The 27,058-nt window shown below is 40.0% G+C and overlaps 1 protein-coding gene across 7 annotated transcripts in view; it reads right to left on the bottom strand.

Annotated features, from left to right (window-relative positions):
- NCOA7 (nuclear receptor coactivator 7) overlaps positions 1 to 27,058 on the bottom strand; it is a 163,979-nt gene that overhangs the window by 22,355 nt on the left and 114,566 nt on the right. For all 7 annotated transcript variants that reach the window (XM_045057996.1, XM_045057994.1, XM_045057997.1 and 4 more), the window contains 2 exons: positions 26,755 to 26,923; positions 2,898 to 3,045 (listed from right to left, as the gene is read on the bottom strand). In XM_045057996.1, the coding sequence (XP_044913931.1) occupies positions 2,898 to 3,045; positions 26,755 to 26,923 (317 nt within the window). The remainder of the gene's footprint in view (positions 1 to 2,897; positions 3,046 to 26,754; positions 26,924 to 27,058) is intronic.

Here is a 27,058-nt window from a genome sequence, read left to right as displayed (position 1 = left end):
TAAAAAAGAAAATGTACATTTCCTGGCTTTGCTTCCTTTGTGCACATATCTTATGGGGGCCTCTTAGAGCTGATTAAGTGAGGACAGAACTTGATATTCTTGGGTGCCTTGGCCAGAATGTCAGTATCATACCACCTCTGCCTCATGGGCACTTGCAGCTGTGCCTGGGGGGCGGCTATGAACTCTAGAGTAGCAGCTCGGGAGAAAGAGGTATGTGGTGTAGGCAGATGTGGGAGTAGGCAGCATAAGCTACAAGAGTTGATGAGCTCATCCAAGGAAGATGTAACAGATGAGAAGAGGGCCAAAGACAAACTCCCAGAGACGGCATGAGAAAAGGGACTGGCAAAGTTGACTTGGAAAGACTGGCCAGAGACAGGAGCAAAGAAAGAAAAGAAAAAAAAATCAGAATTTATACAAAAAGCCAAGGAAGAAAGAGCCTGAAAGGCTTAAACAGCTTCAAACAGTAGTTTCAAATAAGAAGCTTTGTGAACTATGGGGAGACATAACAAGCAAATAAATTTGGGGACAATACGCTACAGAGCTATCAGGCAGTGAGACAGGAAGTGAGTACAAGCACACATATGAGAGAACCTGGCATTCCAGAAGGCATCAGACCTAAGGGGCAGGTTCATTACCCTTGTTCGTCCCAATCTGGCAAGGTTCCAACCTTGGAAGGATCCGACTGTGCACTTGATGAATCTAAAACCAGGCTGGGATTCCTGGAGAAAATCACCCCTCACTGTAGCCTGGGGCCACTATAAACATGGCAGACCCAACAGAGCTCTCCATACCAGACAGCTACCCCATGACAGTCCTTCACATTTATCCTAGTCTTGAGGCTATTTCATACCTTCTTCTCCATATTTCACTAACTCCTCCTTCACTTCAGGAGATCCCCTTCCTTCCACTGCAAAGAAACCATCGGATGAAAAATGCCACAACTTACCACCACTCAATCGGCATTTTATTTGCACACATCCTATTCTTTTCTACTGCCCACCCACTTGTCTAAAACCAATCCTATCCCTATCCCCACTTCTCTGCCAATTCTCAGAGATCTGCTCTCCTGATGAGTTCCTTCTTCATTCCCTTATCTTCTGACCTTCTACCCTGGGGTTCCTAATGACCTCATCCAAAAGGTTAAAGTCTCTCTCACAAGAGGGAAAACCTTCCCAACCTCACTTATTCGTCCAGTTCACCACATCATTTTTATTCTCCAGAACCAAATTTGAATTGTTTGCCCACCTTTACTAGTTCAACTTACTTATCTCCCACTCATTCTTTGAACCACTGGAATCTAAATTTTGAGCTTACCACTTTAATGAGACTGCTCTTGTCAAAGTCATCAACTACCTCCTTGGTTTTAAGTCCAAGAGACATACCTCAGTTCTTATCTTCTGACTTTTCTGCAGCATAAGTCATTTTGACCATGACTCCCCTCTCGAAATTCTCTTCCCTTGGTCTCTAAGACATGACTTTCCTTGTTTTCTACCTTCTTCCCTGGCTGCCTTTGTGGTCTCTACTGCCTTTGGCCCCTTTAAATGCAGGTATCCCTAAGGGTTCTAGTTTGAGCCCTGTTCCCTTTCCACTGTAAATACTCTCCTAGGATGACCTCATCTATACTCATAACTTCAACTTTGCCACTGATTGCCAAATCATGTCTTTAGATATTTCTCCCAAGTTTTATTCTGTCTCTCGAACATTCCACAGACACCTCAAATTTAGATTAAAACCAGAATGCAGAGCATTTTCCACTAAATCTAATACTCTTGCTATGCTCCTATCTCAGCAAAGGGCAGGTGCCACTGCCCCTTCAGTTCCCACTCTAAAAACAAAGAGTTCGATCTCCATATATTCCTTACTTTCCACATATAATTAATTACTCACAAAATACTGTGTATTCCAGTTTCTAATTATCCTTCAAGCACTCAATTTTCTCCACCCCCACTGCCACTCTTGCAGCAACCATTATCTCTCGACATTGATCCTGCACGGGCCTCCTAATGGGTCTCTGAGCCTCAAGTGTTGTCCAACTCCTCCAATCTCTTGAACGTCTGCCAGAAAGAGACACCTCTCTGAAATGCATATGTGTGTACACTTCTCCAGACTCAAAACAGTTCAGTGCCTTCCCACTGTCTTTAGGAAGACAGACATGATCCATAGGTCCTTTGTGATGTGTCCTTACTTTCTTTTCCTGCTTCATTTCTTGCCCCTCCTTCAGCTTTGCACCCTATGGTCCAGCCACACTGAACCTGTTAGTTTATCAAATGTCCCACATCCTGTTTCTCCCTCTGTCATTCCTCTGCACAGATTTTCCTCTCTGACCAGAACATGGCCCATGTCCCATTCTACCCCAACTGCCTGAACTCCCCTTTCTGATGTTTGTTCAGATCACTCCTTCTGGGCAGCTTTAACTGATCCCCCTGGCTCCATTCAGGTGCCTGGCCCCATGCTCCTACAGCACTTGGCACTTCCCCTATAATGGCAATTATCTCATTATATTATAATGATTCATCTGTACGCCTTGATGCTAACTTCTGCTTCTCCCATCCATTGTGCCATTGAGAAGGGCTTGGTAAGTGCTCAAAAAAATTATGAAGGGCTTTTCAGACCACATTAAGGAGCCTGAATTTCATCCTGTACATAAAGGGGACCCATTATCAGTTTTTAAAAAGGAAAGTGAAATGGCCTGGCAGCGGTAATAGTGGTGGTATTTATGTGACACATACAACTGGCTCAAACAGAGGAATAAAGTTATTTCCCTCTATAACTTCAAAAGTGCACAGGAAATCTAACTTCTTGCCAGCCAAGAAGTTCTTGGTATTGGACACAAGAAAATTTTGATTGCATAGTGTAATTTAATGGCCACAACAGTCTAGCCCCTCTTGAGTGCTCACCTCCCAGCTCTTGGTGGTTGGCTCACTGAAGAAGTTGTCGATCATATTCAGTTCTTCCTTTTCCACGACCACAAAGCCTTGCTCTTTGGCATCTTTCCCATAGACGTCAGGAGACCACTGAACAAAGAACGTGTACAAGTGATCCACCCTGAAAAATACATTCGTCATAGGAGTTAACACCAAATCTACTTTCCTGGCAGGCAGAAGTAGGAAGTTGGGCACTTGCAACCATCCTTTTCCTGCTTGGCAAATCTGTTTTGCTAATTGGGAAATTTCGCACTGTGAAGATGACCTCTACGAGCGCATTCCAAATTTGGAAAATAAGTCAACTAGTGAAAGTAGAAGCCCACAGACACTGAGAACCTGTCTCAATCTGAGGAAAAGCTCAAGAGAGGGGACGTAAAATTGAAACACATAATGGAATCTTTACACCAAATATTTTTTCCTTGTCGAGTCTTCATTTATTGGACACTTGTATTCAATGGGAAAAAAAAACAACTGATCTGAACATTTAACTGGAAAAGATAAACAATACTTCAGTGGGTTTTTATGTAACTGAAGCTCTGTTATCATTTTGACAAAACACCTTTAATAGCTACAAAGTAAATAATACTAATTGTTGTTTTAATATTAGAAAGAGACCTGATTTATTGACACGGAAATGTGGTTGGCTTCCTATTTCTCTGTTCTCTTACACGTATTTAACACCTGGAGGTACTGTAGCATCTTACCAAACTAAATCAATAGAGAGATGGCTAATTCCCAAGCAGAGAATAAGAACTCTGATCCCAGCACCTGCAATATCCCCCCAGGTATGAGAATCACAGGCTCTCTAACCTTTGATTCTACTCCCACATCCATCACAGTGGGTGGAGAGGGTGACAGGTATGATCAGATGATTCTTAAAGTCTTTTCTAATTACAAAATGGGAATTTCAATGTAAGCCTACTGTCTGGGGCAATATAAATTTATTGCTAATTTTTAAAAAGTTGTGATTATGTAAAAATATTATAACAACATCGCTACAGCTTGAATGTTTGTATCCCCCCCAAATTCATATGTTGAAGCTTAACCCCAAATGTGATGGTATTTAGATATAGGACCTTTGAGAAGTGCTTAGGTCATGAGCCCTCATGATTGGGATTAGTGCCCTTATAAAAAGAGGCCTCTTTTCACCATGTGACACAGTGAAAGGGTAATTGTCTATGAACAAGGAAGTGGGCCTTCACCAGACAAATCCGCCAGCACCTTGATCTTAGACTTCCCGGCCTTTAGAACTGTGAGGAATACCTTTCTGTCATTTATAAGCCACCCAGTCTTATGGCATTCTGGTATAGCAGCACAAACTGACTAAGACAAATATTAAGAGAACTAAAACAAAAAAGAAAAGACCCCCACAATTCTGAAATCCCAATGCAGCAAAAGGTTTTTAGCTTTCTATACTCCTATCTGCTCTTGTCCATATGCATATAGTTTTCATTGTCACATCAGGACCAAAATATAATTGTTTGCTATACATAACATTAAATCACGCACATTTGCCATGTTGCTAGTCTTTGTATGGATTCATATTGGCTAATTTCATGAAAGTACTAAGTCATAAATAATCTGAATTCCTGTGTTGTCAGGATATTTAGCTTCTTCCCAAGTTCACATTACAGTGAACATCCTCAGGCTCTATGCCTTTCACCATCTTTTGCATTATTTCCTCAAGGTGAGTTCCCAGAAACAGGATTACTGAGTCAAAGGGCATGATTTTATATCTTGTGATTCATCCTGCCAGGTGGCTTTTGAAAGGCTCACTAGTTTACTCTTGACACCAGCAGTTTAGTTTACATTAAAGTTCCATAACAATCTTGCTTATGCTTTTTCTAGAAAAAGAATTTAATACATATTTAAGTTTTACCTTATGCACTCGGCATTTCTCTGAGTGTTGATGCACTGAACAAGTTTCAAATGTTTTCTTCCTGGCTATAGCTTTTTTTTCATGAATTAACTCTTTGTGGCTGTGAAGTCAGTATTTTCCTTTTCAATTTGTGGAAACTTTCATAGAATGTAAACATGAACCACTACCAAAGTGGTTTCAAAGCTGTTGTTTTCCTTTTTATATTAATCATATCCTTCCTGTCATAATACAGGATTATCAATTTTCATATACTTTAAGAGCATATTTCCTTTGAGATTTCTCCTACTCCGCATGGAGAGTTGGCATCCAAGACAAGGTGTGCATCCATGTCCATGATATACTATCATTTCTATTCTTTTAAAAAAACAGATATAGATATAATTGTACATTGATGTGATGGTTAATTGTATATGACATCAACTTGGCCATTTTTTGGTCAAACACTGATGTAGATGTTGCTGTGAAGGTGTTTTTTAGAAGTGATTAACATTTAAATCAGCAGACATTCAGGAAAGCAGATTACCCTCCATAATGTGAGTGGGCCTCATGCAATCAGTTGAAGGCCTTAAGAGAAAAAGACTGAGGACCCCTGAATAAGAAGGAATTCTGTCTCTAAATAGCCTTCAGATGTGAGACTACAATCCAAGTTCTCCCTGGGTCTCCAGCCTATCAGCCCCCCCTTGTAGATTTCAGACTTGCTAGCTCCCACAACCACGTAAACCAATTCCTTCAAACAAATCCTTCTCTCTATATGTATTTATATATACATATCCTTTTGGTTCTGTTTCTCTGGAGCTCCTGGACTAGTTAGTACAATGGACTATTCTGAAAGGGTATATAAGAAACTGATCGAAATGGTTACCTCTGGAGAATGGAATGGCATGGGAGAAAGACATATTTTATATCATATGGATCTTTAAGTTAATTTTTGGAATAGGCAGGACATTTTCCTGATTCTAGCATCAAAACTGTATTTTAAAAAGCAAATAATGAGAAGTTTCCTTCTCACCCACATCGCTGTCCACCAAATTCTGTGCTCACCCTTTTCCTTTATAGGTGACCACTTTATTCATTTCCTGTATATTTTTGTAATGTTATATAAATATAAATATATATTCTTTTTGTCTTCCATTTCTACAAAAGATTGCACTATTCTCTGTCTTGCTGTCTTTATTTAACAATACATCCTAGTATCTTTCCACATCAATATATAGATGGCTTCCTCATTCTTTCTTTTATAGCCACACAGTACTTTACTCTGTGGATTAGCCAGCGCTTATATAATCATCCTCTATAGATGGACGCTTGGGTGGTTTCCAAGACTGTGTTGTTACAAATAATGCTGTGACGAATAACTTCACATGTGAGTCACTTCACACGTGTACAGGTATAGTTGTAGGATATATTCCCAGAAGTGGGACTGTGTTGTCAGAGGAGCAATTCCCTTCTAAACTTGCTATGTAAAAATGATATTGCCCTTTTGAGGAATGATATCATTGTTTGTCTTCCCATCAGCAATACACACACACACACACACACACTCTCTCTCTCTCTCTCTCTCTCTCTCTCTCTCTTTTGAATAGCAGCATTCAAAAGCATTTATACCATGCAGTATACATTCTCCAATGAAAAATTAACTTAGAAAATATTAATCACCACCCCAGAAAATTTGATGAGTATAAAATGATAACTCCTTCAGTTTCCTAACACTTATAGTGTTAAATATATATTAAATATATAAATATAAATATATAAATAAATATTATATCATATATTATATTATTATATATTATAATATATGATATAATATATATTATTATATATCATTATATTATATTACATATATTTTATATATTAATATATAAAATATATAAATATATTAAATATATTTATTAAATATAACATATATAAATATATATTAAACATAAATATATTTTATATAAGTAAATATAAATATATATTAAATATATTATAGTCTTAAATATATTATATTTTATATATATATATATATATATATATATATATATAGTCCATCTCAACTATATTTTGTAATAGAGACACAAATATGCTTCACTCTAACTCTTGGAAAGGAAGATATTTACTATGCTCATATCTACAATGAATAAAAGGATTTCCTAATTATATGTTCGCTAGTTTTCCTGTGAGAAAGGAAAAAGCAGTCCCTGGTACCTGCCAGCTAGCCTGGGCCTATCAGCCAGGCCCAAGTGTTGTTAAAAGCTGGCGTGGCACTCACAGCGAGGTCCTCATATTCTCCTGTTGAACATAAACAATTTCACAAAACATCAACATCTGACAAGACCACTCTTTGACCCTGATGAATCACGACAAAAACAAGACCCCTCTGAGGTCTCATATCTGAACACAAACTAAAAACATGAAAATTGTCCAGCCACAAAAATGACCAACAGCCCTCCAATCTGGGTGATATGAGTGACTCTGCTGTTTACTAATTATAGCATTGAGCTCTTTAGTCTACTCCTTCCTTCCTTCTTTCCTCTTAGATAAGACTTGTAAGATACCCAATCATAGAATGACCTCTGCTTCCTGATAGCATCTAATCTAGACCAAATGTCCACTCCCGTAAGTCCTCCCCTGAATCACCTAACACAAATCTAAATCCTGCCCTCCTTTCTAGCACCCTCTTTCTGAGATGGCCCACAGTCCCATGGTGTGCATTCACTCTCACAGCAATGAATCAACACAACTCATTCAACTTCAGTAAGTTTCTGGTGGTCTCTGGCCAGAGGGCACTGCTTCCTTCAACTCCCAGTATTGCCCTCATAGAGATTACCTTCAGGAATATTAGAGCTGATGGGGATATTGGTTTTATTTAATTCAACTAACTCTCCTTAAATATGAGAGAATGGGGGCTCTGAAGTCTACCATCAGCATCACAGCCAGGGCTAGATCTTCTGAGGTGACAATTAGGGTTCTTTCAATCATACTAGAAAGCCCTCCCCTTATTCCACACTGATTTCTAAATTGCTTCCCAGTTAACTTCCTGGTTCTGACACCAGACACATTTTTGTCACCTTTTGGACCTACTTTCCATGAAGGACTGCTCATTTGTTCTCCAATATTTGACCCTCATAGGGAAAGTCACTGTGTAAGTATGGACACGGAAGAAGCACGATAAAAGCTCATGCTGACACATATCCCTGTGCAGGACTGCAAGGGAATGAGGAGGGAGGTGCAGATTTGGAATTAAGATTTCATTCTTTCTTTTTAAAAAATTACATTTGAGGGGCGCCTGGGTGGCACAGTCGGTTAAGCGTCCGACTTCAGCCAGGTCACGATCTCGCGGTCCGTGAGTTCGAGCCCCGCGTCGGGCTCTGGGCTGATGGCTTAGAGCCTGGAGCCTGTTTCCGTTTCTGTGTCTCCCTCTCTCTCTGCCCCTCGCCCGTTCATGCTCTGTCTCTCTCTGTCCCAAAAATAAATAAACGTTGAAAAAAAAAATTTAAAAAAAAAATAAAAAATTACATTTGAGAGAGAGACAGAGACAGAGAGAGAGCGAGCATGAATGGGGGAAGGGCAGAGAGAGAGGGAGCCACAGAACCTGAAGCAGGCTCCAGGCTCTGAGCTGTCAGCACAGAGCCTGACACAGGGCTCAAACACATGAACTGCAAGATTGTGACCCAAGCCGAAGTCAGACGCTTAACCAACTGAGCACCCAGGCGCACCCCTCCCCCGCCCCCCAGCCATATTTCATTCCTTCTTAGACATAATAAGAAAATATAAATTGTGCAAACTGTGGGCCAATAAAGATTTTAATGAGAGATCCTATCCTAGAAATTGCCAGTCACTTCCCTTTTTGGTGACGAAGACATTAAGTTGCTTGAGGAGACCCTTTGAGCGGTCCTTTTAATTATGTAGATGTGAGGGTGAGTAGGATTTATTATTCTGGAGGAAGGTATAATTGGACATTCCGTACTTGATGAAGACAACTTTTTCTTGCAATCCACTTGGAGGGGGATGGGTTAGAAGGTGAGAGAGAGGGAAGATTTGTATAAAGTCCAAAAGATTTCCTGGGAAGGAGGAATCCTGTGCCTAATACCCTCCCTTTTGAAGTTCAGATTAAAGCATCTCTGATTAATTAAGGTGTTCCAAATAGAGGTAAACCCATAGAAAAAGGCAATATCTTTTTCCCCACCCACCCTTCTTGAAAAGAAACTCTTCAAGGTAGTGGAGGGAATGGTTTAGACTGATAACCTGGGATCCTTATGAATGCCATGATTATTTTGGGAATAGGTCAATTTGGGCAGAGTGTGCTGATGGTAAAACTTAGACCAAATTACCTGCCACACTGGGCACACCAGGGAAGGAAATGGCTACTTATGTCATATGTGTAAGTTTCTCAGAAGCTATAACAAGGTGTAGGGGTGGGGACAAGGTCAATGTTGGCATAAAGCATTCTTGCCTGCCAGTGCCATTCTCTCTACAATAAATATCTCAGTCTGGGGTAGGAATCTGGGATGACCTGATAAAAGGGCCTCTTCTCCCAAACTTCTTCCCTTGGGACTGCTGGGTTTCCAGTGAGTGGTGAATCAAGCCTCTGGATTTGTTTGTTGCCAGAGTGTCCTATTCTGGAACAGCCTGTAGTGTGTCAAAGAGCAGCCAGAGCAGCCCTTTACACTGGGTGAAGCATTTTGGACTTACCATAGAAAACAGGATCTAGAAAGGAGGGAAGGGGTATTCTCAAAGTATCACAGAAAAGAGGGCCAGAGTAATAAAAATTTTTAATATTAAACAGAGAAGTGAGCTTATGTTTTAAGCAATACTGATGACACAATCAGTGACCTAAAAAGATGTGATTCCCTCTCTCAAGGACGTTACATTGTACAGCAGCTCTAAGAGGCCAAGTATTACCATGCCCAACTTAAAGATCAGGAAATTGAGGCTTAGCACATTCAATAATGTGCTCAAACACACCCTCTCTGGAAATGTTCCAGCTAGTCTAAGCTAACTGCCTCTTATTTTATGAATTCTCTACTGCAAGGAAGACAATACATTTTTGTACCTGTCCACAGTCAGATGTCTCATAGTATAGGTCAACTACTTCCTTGGCTTTGGGTTTCATTAATGAAGCTTAAGTAATATTAGTGAGGTGCCTTAGGTGGCCCTTAAGGCACATGCTGCCCTCTAGCTCCTCTTCCTCCTATACCTTCTGTCAATAGGCCCACAGCACTGCCAAGACTCTGTTCCATGCTTGGGCAACATCACAGAACAGCCGCCTCACCTCAGCCGTGCTTCTAGGAATGCTTCTCCACTGGCTGAAAAGGACAAGAGAGAAGCCCTGAATAGCCTCCTTCTGGTTTCAGGGGGTAGGCTCTATCTCTGCCACCAACAAAGTCACTCCAACCTTGGGAAGCCTCAGGTAAGCTGAGATGAGAAACCTCAAAAGTATGTTCGGCAAATGGGGCATCCTAATGGAAAATGTTCATGTCCCTTCTCTCAGATATGTTCAGGGCACCAGGACACCCTAATTTCCCTCAACAACAGCCTCTCACATAAAAACTCATTCTCTCACATGGACATGGCCCTCATACTATGCTTCTGAAGGAAAAGCAAAAGGAATGAAGAACTAAAATGGCCTGTGCCACAAGAGAACATTAAAGTTCATTTGGAACCAATCTGATTACTTAATTCTTTGGCCTCTGGAGACCAAATGGAAGGAATCAATGTCCGTCTTTCTAGTTCTGCTTCTGCTCAATTCTCTACCCTTTGTTTATTTTTTACAACTTAATTGGGGGGGGGGGGCAAGGAAGAGGATATGACCTCATCTTTTTTCCTTCTATATTAGAGTGACTGTAAGTTTATTTAACCTAATTCTTGGAATGGTTCTTTTTGGCTAACTGGGTTTTCCTGGTCATTAGTTCTCAGAAGTCAACCCTGACCTCTGGAGACAGGCCTCAAAGTTCTGGAAATTCCCTCCTTGTCCCTTTGCAGACCTCCCCTTCACCCACTCCTCCTCCTTTTCGTTCCAGCTCTGCTTTCACCTTGACCCCCACTCTTCCTCTCTCCCCATCAGCCCCTCCTGGATTCACATACTTCAGGCCAATCTTTCCATTTCATCCTCACTGGCATGCCCTAGAAGTTCAGCTTTGATCCTCCTACCGCACCTGCCCTTCCAAACACCTTCTCACAGAAACAATCACCTTGCTGACTCCTCTCTTGGGACGATGGATGTTGCTGGGTTTTCTTATTTGTGCTTAATGGATTCACTACAAACCAAAGGCACTTAACCTTGGCTAAGAAAACCCTCCCTCCCTCATGGGACTCCCTACTGACCCCTAACTCATTTCCTTTACTCTCTAAGCAGTAGCTATGCCAGACCTCTGCTTTTGCAAGCCCTCTACCTCGCCCTACCTGCCTTCCTCTCTGAACAGAGGACTCTCCATTGTATCATCCCAATAATGTACTCCCCTCCACCTTCCCTCTTAGCATCTTTCTCTTCAGAAGAAGGAACTTCTCTTTTACCCATTTTAACCCTCTTGTCTGTACTTTCGACAGTCCTGATGCTTGGTGAAATTCCTCCATTACTTCCACCCTACCTCTCCATGCCTTCATTTCCTTCATCTTAATCCACAAACCTACTTGCATTTCCCCATCTATCAATATAAAAGCCTCTGGATTTTGTTTCTCCTTAAAACTCCCTTCCCATACGCAATCTTCCCTTCAGAGCATATTGTTAGCATTTGGGTTAGCATTATCTTCCAACTTCTTTTCATTCTGGAATTCTTCTATTCTGATTTTATTAACCTTTTAGCATATGCCCTTTGTTAAACCTGCCTCAGATACTCTCTGGATGGAGGCAGAGTTTTTAACCTTGTTGACTCCCTCCCTACTTCAGTGAAGCTGATTTTCTCAAAAGTGATCTACTGTCAATCTCAACAGTCATCGTTTGTCTTGACTTCTCAAAGCCTATTGACGGTTTTTTTTGAAACCCACTCAGGAACTTACCTGTGGTTTCTGATGAGTCACTGAACTTCCCTGGCCTTGGGTGCCTAAGGATACCTCTGGTCAAGGCAATACAATTACCAGTAATTACGTCCACACTGGCCAGTATCAGGTAGCAGTGGGTGTGGTAACATACGTGAGCAGGGAATGAGGTCAAGTGCTAGATCCTACAGAGCCAAATATTTAAGGGGGAAGCAAGAGAAGTAGTCCTGGAAGGAAGCCGGGAAGAAACGACAGGAAGGCAGAAGTGATCTTATAAAATGCAAATCTGATCACTTTCACCCAGCTGTATAAAATCCTTCCAAAGTCTCCCTGTAGGTTTAAGGACAAATTCAAACTCCTTGGGGGTGCCTGAGAGCTTTGTTTTGTGCCAATCTCCAAAATGTGCTCTTTCCTCCAGCAAGAGGCTCTTGGACCTTTGCTCTAACATCCATTCTTATGCTGCTGCCTCTTTCCTTTATTATTCTTATTTTTTAAAAAAGAGTGATGACAAGGATAAACCTAGAGAAGAATCCTCTCAGGCTGGGATCAGAGGCCAGGGGCCATGGTTACTCTGACTGCTGAGGGAGGGGAAATGGCATTCTACTGCAGGGAACATGTGCAAAAGGACATGGCATTTAAGAGCAGGGTGATGCTAGAAGGAGGGCAAAGTGGACACAATAGAAAGAAGGGCAATGTAGTCAGGTCGCGGATGACTTCTAATTGAGGATTTTGTAATGAGGACAGGGCCATGGAGATGCAGGAGACCCAGGCTCTGCCCTAGAGGACTCAGGTTAAAGGAGCAAACAAAAAATCCAAACAGTTCCAACAACATAGGGACAGAAGACAGTTGGCATCTGAGCAGGGAGGTGGAGAGCAGGAATTCCTGAGGGGTGGAATGAAAGAGCAAGAGGGAGTCTTTGCTCAATGGAATGGCCGGAAAGGAGAATGAAAAAGCCAGAGGGGCTGGGTAACTGGGTGGGTCACAGAAAGTGCTGAGCACAAGATAAACTGCTTGGATTTTACCCTGAGGTTACTGTTCTCCAAAGTGTATTAGGAGTGGCTCTAGTGACTTCAGATGGTGCACAGAGGAACATATTTTAATAGCTACAGTTTTACTTAAAGAATTCTAGTAGTAAATACAGCTGGCACATTAAACTTCTGATTTCACAGATATTACTGCTCAGGAAAAGGCTAAGTAAACATAACTGACAAAAGTTTTCTAAAGACAACTATTAAGTAAACAGTAGGACAGATGGTATGCAGACATGGGAATATTGGTGAAGGAATGTGTGAGTGACTGAAGCTTGAGAAAGCATCACTGTGGACACTGTGGAGGCAACAGCCAGGGCTTTAGTAGGAAGTGGCCTGGCCAGATTTATAGTTTAGAAAGACCACTGTGGAGCCAAGTAGAGAAGGTCAGGAAAAGATGGGACTAGAAACAAAGGCTCTGTTGAGAAGGCTACGTTAGTGATCCAGCCAAGAGATCAAGACCAGAGCCCAGACATGGCAGCAGACACAGGAGAAGCTTGCCCACATTCTCCTCCAGGCACAAAACCAGCGCCAACTCATCCAGCAGCAGCCAGTACACCAAAACTTGGTACTCAGGCTTTGTGTAGGTTTTCTGTCTAGTTACAAATTGGAGCTTAGTTACATTTCTTCATAAACTTCAAAGATCCTTATCATCACCACAACGCTCCTTTAGGGATTCACTCCAAAGAAGCCATCATATTCAAGTTACAAATCCCTGTTTAGCAGATAAAATTGTCATCTGTGAAAAAGAAATTCAAAGAAGGTAAATTATATAAGTTCTTGGAAGGCAGCAGCCTTACCTCAGAGGCAGCAAAGCATTAAGAGAAGTAATAGTAAGGGTAGTGGCATAAATAACTTTAAGTGCATTGACAAGTTCATTTTTTCCCTCATAATAACCCCATGAGGTAGCCAGTATAATTATCATTTCTGTTTAACATAAGAAGAAAGAGATGCTCAAAGAGATTAACTTGACCAACACCACACAGTTTGTTATGGGTAGATCTGGGATCAACCTTAGGTCAGTTCATGGTCTCAAGCAATATGCTTCACCATTTCCTTTACGGTTAGTCTCACTGTTGTTTCCTTAAAACTCTGTAACTGACAAAACTAGAGGGTTGAGGGATATAAAACATGATGAAAAATCTGAGTTGATGTATGTGGAACTTGAGAAACTTAACAGAAGACCATGGGAGAAGGGAAGGGAAAGAAGTAGTTTCAAACATAGAGGCAGGTAAACACATAAGAGACTCTTAAATACAGAGAACAAACTGAGGGTTGATGGGGGTGTGGAGGAGAGGGGGAAATGGGTGATGGGCATTGGGGAAGGCACTTGTTGAGATGAACATTGGGTGTTGTATGTAAGCGATGAATCATGGGAATCTACCCCCAAAGCCAAGAGCACACTATATACACTGTATGTTAGCCAACCTGACAATAAATTGTATTAAAAAAAAAAAAATCTGAATTGATGCTTGGAACAAAATATTACTATTCATACTTTAGGAATATGGGCTTTAGGTACAATTACGATGTATTTTCTTAAAATTAGCTATGGTGGGATTTTACTGTTACCTTTTTTTCCCTTATTTATTTATTTAAACATAGTTATGAGGTAAAGTAAAAAAGCACACATGTCTAAGGTAAAGAAAGACCTGAACTCCCGAACTGGTTCCATTTGTTACTAGCTGGAGGCTTTGGGAAAGTTCCCTAATCTCTCTGAGCTTCTAAAATGAAGATAAGAAAACCTAGCTCCTCATAATAGGTGTCTGAAACATTAAATGTACAAGGAAGTTCTATCTACTTTCAGACAGACCTTTTACAAAGTCCCTTCCATGTGATTATCTAAAATCTTGCTACCACATAGACCAACAAACTTGACCAAAATGACCTAGAAGCAGTTAAGGCATTCTTGTCTTATCAAGGGCCACTCACCAGTAGGAAAAGAAATACACAGCAAGATATAATCCCTCAACCACCTGATTTAAAAATTATAAGCAGGAACCATCAAACAATTTACTAGCTATGCATTAGAAACATATGTTATGGCACAGAGAATGGGAAATAGTAAGACAAGGAAAGGGAAGAAGACAGTAAGAATGTGACCCACAGAGTAAGGAAATATACATGTATGCAGTCCTCTCATTCACTTGTATTGTTGATTATAAATTAAAGATAGTCCAGTGCACTTCAATCTAAAACTTCCCCAGGCCCCATTCTGAATACAGCCAGGGAAGCCCAAGAACGCAAAGCACTGCGGATCACAGAGGTTGTGGACTAAGAAACTACCACCTCTGAAAACCTACCTCAATGGCCTGACCCAAGGTCCTTATATGAAAAAGGTCATTCTCCTTGCCCTGTAAGGTCCCTTTCAGATTCAATATTCTACAATTCCAAATGAAACCAATGGTTAGTACTGCCCTGGTGTAATGCTCATTGTTAAAGGTCTTAGTGTATTTGTAAAAAGAAAATTTACAAAATACCAACTAAATATGCTATATTGTCCTAGTTCACCAAAAATAATACGAAAGTTCTTCTGAGAATCATTGATTGGAACAATTACAGTTATAAAAAGGATCACTTAAAAATAAGAAGAAATTGGGTGCCTGGTGGCTTAGTCATTAAGCATCTGACTTCAGCTCAGGTCATGATCTCATAGTTCATGAGTTTGAGTCCCACATCAGGTGAGCACGAACTCCACTTTGGGTGAGCCCCACTTCTCTCTCTTTCTGTACTTTGTGGGATTCTTTCCTCCCTCCCTTGCTCCCTGCCCCACACTTCCATCCTCTCTCTCTCTCAAAAAAGAAAAAAGAAAAAATTAAAAGTTTATATTAATATCAACACTGGAGGTCTCAGGATGGTGGCCCATACCTTGGACTCAGCATCTGTACTTTTTTATTTAAAACAGTGGCTAATACTAAAAAATTGGGGAAATTTGACACACATATTCAACTTCTTTTGAAAAGGATGGGAAGGCCAAGCAACCCAAGGCTCACATTCCCACACAGCAGCATTCCGCTGGAGGTACAAAGGCACACAGGTACGCAACAGCTGGTCCCTAGAGCTGGTGACTAGCACTAGCCCCCCAAGCTTCCCTCCCACCATTCCTCCCCCTGGCTCCTGCAGGCCTTTCAGCTTGCAATAATTACTTCCTACATACTTACTCCCAAACAGTGTGTGCAGCACCCATTGGCATGAACTATTCTGCAGCGGAAACAGTCCACGATCTACACTCCAAAGTGCTGGTGTTCACTCCTGCGTCAGAAAACACAGCCACCCCAGTGAAGAGCTCCTACAAAGGGGGTTATGTTTCCATGAACTTAGGTCTGGCTATACAGTCACTGATTAACTTGACGCCTTTGCCAAAGCTGGTTACTGAAATTACTGAAGGGTGGCTGACTAATAGTGCTTCTAGAAGGTGATGATGAATTTTAGAACTTTAAGTTAATAAAAGCAAAAGGTAAAGTGACCAGGAAAAGAACGGGAGGAAGCAACATCACTTCAAAACATTTGAAGGCATTAAAAGAAAAGAACATTTACATAAGTGACTAATGATTCTATAACTTACATTTGTTTAGCAGTTTTCCAGAACTTAAACTTGTGTTAAATACAAAGAGAGAAAGATAATTTCTTTAGGGATAGCTTTAGAGACTTTTTTTTTTAGTAATAACACTTTTATCTTTAAACATCACAACAAGAATATAGAATGATACAATTGCATGTTATACCTGAAAATTACTGGGCTTGTATTCTGAAATATACCTGTTTGGGCTAAGTAGGGCCTAAACTGCTCTAGTGAGATTATTTAACATCATAATCTTACTGGCACCGACAGTCATCAAAGATTTCAATTTAACCTTGAACCTGTTAAAAGCAAGAGGACTTTTGGTCAGAAAATTCAGCACTAACTATGGTTAAAGATTTCATACTAGAAAACTAGGTTAGTGTTTGATTCCTTTAATTCATCCTTTTTTTCTCCAAGGAAAATGCTCTTGATAGGATTTTGCTTAGTCTTCATGAGGGTCCTTAGGATTTGGAAATCTTTCTGTTGTAAATCTAGTTTAAGAGGAGAATCAATTCTCATTTTTATGATTTTACCTCTTATTGGAAAAGTAATGCATGCTTACTAAATGCACACTCCATATTTAGTGGCAAAGAAAGATACATGTAAGTAAAAGCAGTTTACATAATACCATTTACACACACATACATATCCAATTATCATATACATATAGATACACACATACTATCATTATATTAATTCATACACAGAAAAAAGGCCAAAAGTCTACAAAAATAAAAATAAATTGTAGTTGGCTTGGTGTAACAAATTACAAGCTTTTTCCTCCATTTTGCTTTTTTGTAGTTTTCTAAATATTATATAAAGTCTATGCATTATTTTAGTTTTAAGGAATAAGGTATTTAAATATTTTTATCTATGAGACTACAGGCTAATTTATTCATGCATCCATCCAATTAACACTTAGAAGTATGTTACATACTAGATCCTATGCTGTTTTTAGGACACAATATTAAAGACACAGTGCCAAAAGCCCCAAGTAGTCCACATCTGTAGAATGCTATGTAGTTAAATGCTATGACAGAGGTGGGGGTACACTACACCTTAACTAGACAGGGAACATTTCTTAGAGGAGACATTTGAACTAAAACATGCATTTAAGGTGGGAGAGTAATGGGGCTGGGGGTGGGGAGGGGAAGCTGGATATCCCAAGCAAGCCAGCCAATAAGTCTGGTTCACATTTCCTACAATCGAAACATCATCAGTTGTCCACAGAAGAGTCAGCAAGGGAGGAAGAGATCCTAGTGATATCAAATGGATGGAATATGCTGGAGGTAGTGCAGACCAGTGTGGGAAGATGACTGAGAAGCAAGATTATGTCCACATTCTGGCTTTGGGGACTGGGTGGGTGGTGGTATCAGTTACTGTGATGGAGAAAATAGGAAGCAGGAGTTGTAGGGAAAGTGACAGGGACAATGGTGGAAATAAGAAACCCAGTTTAGGGCACGATCTGCCTTGAATTTTTCTGATCCATGGATGATCCGAATATTGAAAACTATTAGGTATATATGTTTTGGGGGCCCAGTAGAAAGTTCTAGACTGAAGATAGCTGGACATGATTGGTATATAAGACAGAATTAATTAGGTGCAGGCAATTGTATATATAATGAGAAACACAGAAGGTCTTTTTTTTTTTTTTTTTTAATATATGAGATTTATTGTCAAGTTGGTTTCCAACAGAAGGTCTTTTAAGGGGTAACATTTAATGAAGAAACAAAGGAGAAAGACTGGGAAGAAATGATAGAACGAAAGACAGTGTCAAAGAAATGGATGATGGTCAATGGTATCAAAAGCTGTAGAACACTGAAGCAAAATAAGAACACAATTATCTTCCTTTGTTTATCACAATACGTACAGAGGATGCCTAGCGATTCTAGCATTCCATTCTAAATCCAAAGCTGCAGGATGTTCAGGGAGGGACCTAGGTCTGTTTGTTTAAAGGCTTCCAGATGGCTTTATTACAAAGCTAAGTTTGGTACCCATTGATTTAAGCCATGAATTCCTTGTTAACTCTATATAGTTTCATCTCTATGACATAGAACACATTCCTTCACTGGCTTTAGTCCTCAATATTTCTGAAGTTAGAAACTTATAGGAGATTGCTCCTATAAGAGGAAAAGGTGTTAAACTTCCATTCCTTCCCCCAGTGCCTCTGTGCCTGTGGGTTATTCACCGGTCAAGTGTAGACAGAGAAAAAGATGGTTACTGCCAGTTTAAGGAGAAATCATTGTGGGGGGTACTGTTTTGAGAAACAAAGGATTTGCAAAGGTAGAGAAGAGAGAAGAACTACCCAAGTTTAGGACTACAACATTTTTTATTTTTATTTTTTTAATTTGAGAGAGAGAGAGAGAGAGAGAGAGAAGAGGAGAACGAACAAGTGAATGGGGGAGGGGCAGAGGGACAGAAAGAGAGAATCCCAAGCAGGCTTGCTGATGCAGGGCTTGGGCCCAGAACCTTGGAATCAAGTGAACCGAAATCAAGTGTGGGACTCTCAACTGACTGAACCACCCAGCCAGCCGCCCCAGGAATACAGTATTTTTAAAAGGTGCCAAGCTAGAAAGGTCCTAGGCCTAGCAGGCAAAACCCATACAGTGTCCAATCTCAGTAAACCACAGATTCAGGCAAATGAAGAAAAAGTCGGGAAGGTAGGCCAGTCTATAAAAAGCTTTAAAAAGCAAACAAGGGGTTTTAGGGCATGTGGGTGGCTCAGTTAGTTAAGCATCTGAGTCTTGGTTTAGGCTCAGATCATGATCTCACGGTTTCATGAGTCCAAGCCCCATCTTGGGGCACAGCCTCTCATGGAGAGCCTGCTTGGGATTCTCTGTCTCCCTCTCTCTCTGCCTGTCCCCCATTCACGCTGTCTCTACCTCTCCAAAAATAAATAAACAAACTTAAAGCAAAACAAACAAACAAATAAAATGACATGGGGGTTTGGACTTTAATTCTGAAGGCTTAGGATATTTTTTGTGGCAATGTGACAAGATCAAAATACCTTCTGAGGAGATCATTTTGACTATAAGGTAACAAAATAGATTCTCAAGGGAACTGTAATAGAGAACGGGAAACTATAGTTTAAGGCACTGTGTTCACAATAAGATTCATGTAAAATAAGGTAACTGGATCTTGTGATACTAGCTTCAAAGGAAGGAATATTGTCGGGTTTTGTTTGTTTGGGGCCAGATAGCCACTGTAGCACATGAAAGTTCATTCTAATAATGAGCCAATACTAGAAGCAGCCTGCACCTTAACCCACTGCAAGTTATACTCTCTAACATTAGAGAAGGGACATTTTAGTCAAGCTCTTCACTTCAATGTTCTGACGAGATCACCTCAATTCAATTAATGAGCACCTGTGGAGTATCATCCATAAAATATCAGTCACTTCCTCTCCTCGTAATTACTGAGACACATCTCCTCAGATGGAGGGCACTTCGGCAAGGTCCGAGGATATGAACAAATTTGGGGATGCTGCAAATTTTCATCACCTCACTAGTCAAGACAGGACTTTGAATGTTTGTGGTATTTCCCATTTGTGTTTCAGTGAATTGTCAACCAAAATAAAGGACATAATTAATGCAGTCTCAGCTGCCTGCTGCAGTGTCTGGTTATAAGAAGGGGACTGAAATCAAATGGATTTGAGTATGAATCACAGATTTGATATTTGCCAGTTTGAGCAAGATGTCGAAAACCTCTTATGTCCCACTTTCCTCATTTGTAAAATGAGGAATAACACTACATGCCTCACAAAACTCTCATGAGTTTTAAGTGAAATCACCCATGCAAAGGACCGTCCAGAGTCCCGTGCTGAGAAAGAGTCAAGGAGGGCACGGACTGAGTACACTGCCTGCCCTCACAGCCCTCTCACAGCTGGGGAAAGTGAAAGTGTGCTCATGGGTGCATTTTGCACTTTATTTCTGAAAGGATTACAAAACTGAGCTTTTATGAAGTGCTTGGGAACATCAGTTGTTCTTTATAGAAGAAAGTATCACGCTTTCTAAAACATAATCGACTTAACTTACACATGAGGAGTTTATTCTAAATGTGGGCAGGCACAAAATACAACTATCATATAAATCGAAGTGCTTGATGACCTTAATTAGAGGCTGATTAGAGAATATGGTATTTTAGAATAATTACTAAATATGTATTTGCATATCAAGGTATAAGTAAATTTTTACTATTAAAGGAGTCACCTAAAATAAACAGCCTCAAGCCACTACTGACCTTACTTTATATCAAACGAATGTCAAATAACCAGCACCCACTCAACTTTAAAACAGTTTTAAAGCTGCATTTTCTTCCTTACCAAACTGACAGAAATAAAGAATCCTAGGACTCAGATTTCCCATCATGTGGGGAAAAGGGTACTCTCATGCTGTTGGTGTATAAGTGGTCATACACTCTCATGTGCCCTAGACATAGACTTTGACTTGGTAAGAGTACCTGAAGGACTTTATGAAGATGTTTAATGTAGCACTGCTTATAATGGCAAAAAATTTGGAACAACCTAATATCCAAAGCAGGAGTATGATTAAATCATCCTGGGAAGGTAATGGAGGGGTGCTAACTATATTTTTAATATAATATAGTATCTCATGTAGAAAATGTACATATTAAGTGGGAAAAAAGCAGACTGCAAAATAGATTCTGCTTCCCCAAACTTATCTGTATGTTCAAATGTTGCTAAGATTACCTTAGCACAATTGTTTTCAAGTTTAAAAAAATTTTTAAATACCCACCGCTCTCTCCTTTTCTCCTATTAGCTTACTTATTACATGAATCACACTAACCAATTAATTCAGCTTGGGTTTAACATTTATGCATGACTTCACAAATTGTGCACAATTCCTGTTATTTGATTCCATTTCCATCGTATTTTAAAAGTTGGATTATATGAAATCAATTATTATAATACACTTCAGAGATTGAGACCATAAGTAACTGGGAAGAAAAAACAAGTTTCAATCTGAACAGGAATTATTGGTTCTTTCTAAAAAAGGAAATAATCTCTTAGTATTAAGAGAAAAAAAGACCATTATATTTTTTACCTAGAACAGTATCCAAATCTATGGAATACAATCATATCAAGTCTCTAAAAATTCTAGGAACTGTTTCAAGAGCTTTTCACAAGCTTCTGAAGGTACACTCCTGGTCTTATTTACCTAGAACTAGACCAATACCTGCCAGGTCCTATGCACTCAGTAAGTGTTTGTTCAAACAATACTTAACTGCTTAATGCTCACAAATGACCCAGTTTTCAAACTAAGAAACTACGTTTCAAATGGATAAAGTATCTCATGCTCAGGCACAGTATTCCTAGGGATTCTCATTCATCACTGCCTGATTGCGTGACTCATTATCCCACTGGCCAGAGCAGGGCAGCCCAACTCCACACCTCTCTAAGGGCAGGGCATGAGACTTCCTATACTTCAGATACGTTTTAGCACAGGCTTGTGCAAAGTAAAGGGGCAAAAAAATAAATGTTTGTCAATACCATCAACCTTAATGTTTGTAGTATTCTATCAATGTAGGAATTCCCTCCAGATAAATTATTTCTTTAGAAAAAAAAAGTGTTGTTGTTATAGATATGAAACAATAGATTAATAACAAAGTTAAAAATTTTTGATGAAATCTCTGCAAAAAAGAATTAGGGTTGAGTAAAGGAAACAAAGTACATGCAGATGACTAAATTACTGTGAATACAATGGCGTATAATCAAGTTTTAAGTAATCGAATCCCTAAATTATTTGGCTATTATGGTTCATAATCACTTTCAGAATGGCGTATAGGATTGGTCTGATAGTCTAACACTTGACCAGTGGTTCTCAGTGTGAGGTTATTTTGTCCTTCAGGCAATTTCTTCCCTCAGGCAATGTTGGGAGACACTTTTGGTTGTCACAGCTGGGGAAGTACTACTGGCATCTCACGGGTAGAGGCCACGGATGCTGCTAAACATCCTATAATGCAAAGCACATCCCCTTAAATAATCAAGCAGCTCCAAATGTCAGGAGGGCCAAGGTTGAGAAATACTGTAGTAGACGATTTATACAAGGTGAAACTCTCCACTGTCCTCAAGTTTAAATTAGCACCGAGAGTAAGAGTAGGAAAAGCCTGGATGCCCCAGGTTCTGGACACTGCAACTTTCCCAAGCACACCACTGTCATCTGCAGCCAATTCAAGAGAAGTAGGTGATTCTGCAAGCTGCAGTGGAGACAGGGAGGTAAGGTAAAACGTGACATGCACTTTAACCTTCAGTGAATGTGCACATGTCTCCAGTAGCAGCATTCAGGAGTGCAAGAAGAAAGTACCAGCTTTCCTGGGTCCCCAGGGGTCCTAGATCTTCTGACAATTTCTGCCAAGTTAAATAAAGTTATTATTGGGGCGCCTGGGTGGCGCAGTCGGTTAAGCGTCCGACTCCGGCTCAGGTCACGATCTCACGGTCCGTGAGTTCGAGCCCCGCGTCAGGCTCTGGGCTGATGGCTCAGAGCCTGGAGCCTGTTTCCAATTCTGTGTCTCCCTCTCTCTCTGCCCCTCCCCCGTTCATGCTCTGTCTCTCTCTGTCCCAAAAATAAATAAACGTTGAAAAAAAATTAAAAAAAAATAATAAAGTTATTATTAAAATAAAATTATTATTAGATAGTTTTGTATCTAAAATTTAGTAACAAGGATTCCAAGAAAACCCATCCCAAACAAAGAGAAATACAGACTATATGTAGCTTTCCCATCCCTGCTTCCCCTGCCTCCCGCCCTCCCCATTTTCTTACTTGGTAGATTATTCATTTGGTGATGGCATTATGGAAGCCATAGAACACATTGTAATCAAAGAAGGGACTATTTTGGTAGAGTTATTTCCTAGTAATAATAACAAAAGGGGAAAAAAACAAACGTGTTTTAGAAGTATCAGGAACAATAAAGAGGAGTGAAACGTTTGTGAAGCTACGTCAAAATCAAAATTATTAACCTCCTGTGACAAGGAGCTTTGAATGCTGGAGGAGTCAAAGAGACCTCCCATGAGAAAACTGCTGTTGGATACCATATGGTTTCACTCTTATGTGGATCCTGAGAAACTTAACAGGAACCCATGGGGGAGGGGAAGGAAAAAAAAAAAAAACAGGTTAGAGTGGGAGAGAGCCACAGCATAAGAGACTCTTGAGAACAGGGGCGCCTGGGTGGCGCAGTCGGTTAAGCGTCTGACTTCAGCCAGGTCACGATTTCGCGGTCCGTGAGTTCGAGCCCCGCATCAGGCTCTGGGCTGATGGCTCAGAGCCTGGAGCCCGTTTCCGATTCTGTGTCTCCCTCTCTCTCTGCCCCTCCCCCGTTCATGCTCTGTCTCTCTCTGTCCCAAAAATAAATAAACGTTGAAAAAAAAAATTAAAAAAAAAAAAACAAACTATCAAAAAAAAAAAAAAACTGAGAACAAACTGAGGGTTGATGGGGGGTGGGAGGGGGGGAGAGGGTGGGTGATGGGTATTGAGGAGGGCACCTTTTGGGATGAGCACTGGGTGTTGTGTGGAAACCAATTTGTCAATAAATTTCATATAAAAAAAAAACTAAAAAAAAAAACTAAAAAAAAAACCTAAAAAAAAGAAAACTGCTGTTGAAATTCCAACACATGAAAGAGTCTATTAAATAAAAAAGCACATAGAAATGCCCAGCTTGATGTAACAAGGGAATCCAGAAGTTATCATCAGAGAGAGGGAAGCATTGCATGCCACGTCTTAGCTCCTTAAGGACTCTGATGATCCTGAAGTCTAAAACAAACATGGCTTTTTCTTATTTCTTATGTGCACTTGGAGTTCTAGGTGGGTATTAACTATAGAACTGCTCTGTCTTTCCTAGACTTAAACTAAAATGTGGCTTCCTATAGGGTAGGTAGATAGGGAAACACATAAAAGAACAATTAAAACAAAAATTTCCTAACATCTATACAAAGAAATCCATCATTAACACAGTGAGATATAACGCCTCCCAGAAAATGTTTGGTTAATGAATAATTAGTTCAAGAAAGAACATTAAGTGTATCAGGTTAGCCAAAGACAAGTAAGTCACAGACACTATAAAATACAACATAATGGAATTTAAGAAGGATCCTAGTCTAAAAAGCCCACAAAACCCACCTGTGTAAGAGGTCAAAGTATTTCAGCATTACAGATTTCTTCTGGATTAAAAAAATGACAGTAATATAAGAACTACATGTGTGGGCCTGCTATACTTATTCTAGAAGAGTCCTTGGTACAGTTTCATTAAAGATAAAACAGGAAAAACATCCAAATTTCCTTATGTTAGAAACAGTACATTTTCAAAGAAAAAGTGATATGTATAATTGGCAATTTTTCTGGTAGACCCTGAAGGTCCACAGCACCAAAAATGTGGCTGCAAGCTTCAGTGCCTTGCTTTCCTCATCTATACAATCAGGAGTTGGCCTAAATCTCTAAGGTACAGTCGTGTGAAATTTGATTTTAGAACTTTAATTTTAACAGGGCTTTAGAAATTACATTGCTTCTATTGAAACATTAAAAAAAAAATTCAACATTTATTTATTTTTCAGACAGAGAGAGATAGAGTGCAAGCTGGGGAGAGGCAGAGAGAGAGGAAGACAGAATCTGAAGCAGGCTCCAGGCTCCATGTTGTCAACACAGAGTCCAACGTGGGGCTTGAACCCACAAACCGTGAGATCATGACCTGAGCCTGAGTCGGACGCTTAACTGACTGAGCCACCCAGGCGCCCCTGATGAAACATTTTTTTAATAATGTTTTTTAATGTTTATTCACTTTTGAGAGAGAGAGAGCGTGAGTGGGAGAGGGGCAGAGAGACAGGGAGATGCAGAATCCGAAGCAGGCTCCAGGCTCTGAGCTGTCAGCACAGAGCTCAATGTGGGGCTCAAACCCACGACCTGAGCCCAAGTCAGACACTTAACCGACTGAACCACCCAGGTGCCCTGAAACATTTTTAAATAATAAAAGACGATAATTTTCTTTTCATCTCCCTAACATTCTGAAAGTTTCAGTGAAACACTCTAGAGTGAAACACTCTAGGGGGTGCAAGCATAGGTAGAAAAGTATAATACATAAACATAAAAATTACGTTGAATGTCCGTGTTAACATGGGTTTGTGTCTAAGACAAGAAACAGATATTGGCAAATTCATTAATTAAAATCCTATTAACTATTTTTCATGTTAAACTATAATTTATTAAAACAGGACAACTCCCTTGATGAGAATTATTCTGGATACTGATCAACCAGAAGGTGTGCCCTTGCTTGGAATTTTATTTTCCTTTATTAACAATTCGTGCTTAAGGAAGCTTAAGGCAGGTGTGTTAGCCAAGAGGTCCGCCCAGGTGATAATGTTAATAACTAGGTAGGAACAGGAAAAATGTGTGAGTTTTACAATTTTATTTTATTTTATTTTTTTAAAATTTTTTTAATGTTTGTTTATTTTTGAGAGAGAGAGAGAGAGAGAGAGAGAGAGAAAGCATCGGATGGGCAGAGAGAGAGGGAGACACAGAATCCAAAGCAGGCTCTAGGCTCTGAGCTGTCAGCACAGAGCCGAACATGGGGCTCGAACTCACAGACTGTGAGATCATGACCTGAGCCAAAGTCGGGCGCTTAACCAACCGCCTGAGCACCTAGGTGCCCCGAGTTTTACAATTTTAAAAAACTGACTGGAAGACCTTTGTAAAGACATTTTTATTCTACCACATATACAAAAGGAAAACAATTTTTTCCAAAGATAGTATCTCCTAATTATTTTTATTATAAAGATGTCCTTAGTGATGGACTGCCAAAAAATTTCAATGCCACTATCCCTGTTGGCCTAGACTGTCACATAACCGGTAAAATATCTCCTTTAGCAATTTAAAAATACCAATCTCTCTAGAGGTGTACAGTCAGCTCCTTGAACCCACCCAAGGGACCTCACATCACACTTCTCATGCTGCTGTGTCACAAATACTCTCTCCTTAAGGCCAGAGCAAGCTTTAGTTCCCTAGAATAATAAGCACTTTAAGAACTACAACCGTGCCTCTCTACTGTCCTTAGGTTTAGATCTGCTCCACGGTATCCTTGTATTCTTAACAGAATTGCACTTCTAATTAGCAGCACTCGAGAATACCTAAATCTTCCTTCATTTAAAATTCAACTGGGTAGAAAGTTATAAAAGTGTTTCAGCACACAGTACTTATGATGACCTCAAATTTGCTGAATTGAAACCACTCATTAGCAGAAAACTATTCAAAAAATATCCTTCTAGAAATTCTAACATATGCAATCAGGAGAAATCTCTTATTCAAGAATAAGGTTAACTACTTTAAGATTAAAAAAAAAAAATCAAGACGCAGTTAGAATCTAATGGACCAACATTTTCCATTTGAGCCCACACTTACCTCTCCCGAGGAACAGCAAACCAGTACTCTGGCTGCTTTCTTCGTTTGCCATACTGCTGGACCATGGCTGCAGTGTGAGTGGCAAAGGATTTTCTCATTGGTTTTCCTACTTTAATGCACAGAAACATGGGTGGGGTCTTGCTTTTCTCTTCTTTTGAAGGAAGTATATCTGAATCACATATGAAAAAAAACTTCCTCAATACTGACAGTATTAGTGAAAGTCAAATCCTTCAAATTACAAAGAAGAGTGCCTGATTCCCTCTTAGTGATAGAAAATCAAAACATAGGGGAAAAAAACCCCCAC

Source organism: Felis catus, chromosome B2, assembly GCF_018350175.1.
Source record: "Felis catus isolate Fca126 chromosome B2, F.catus_Fca126_mat1.0, whole genome shotgun sequence".
NCBI lineage: Eukaryota > Metazoa > Chordata > Mammalia > Carnivora > Felidae > Felis > Felis catus.
The sequence above is the reverse complement of the archived record's forward strand: the minus strand, read 5'-3'. Positions and strand labels throughout refer to the sequence as shown.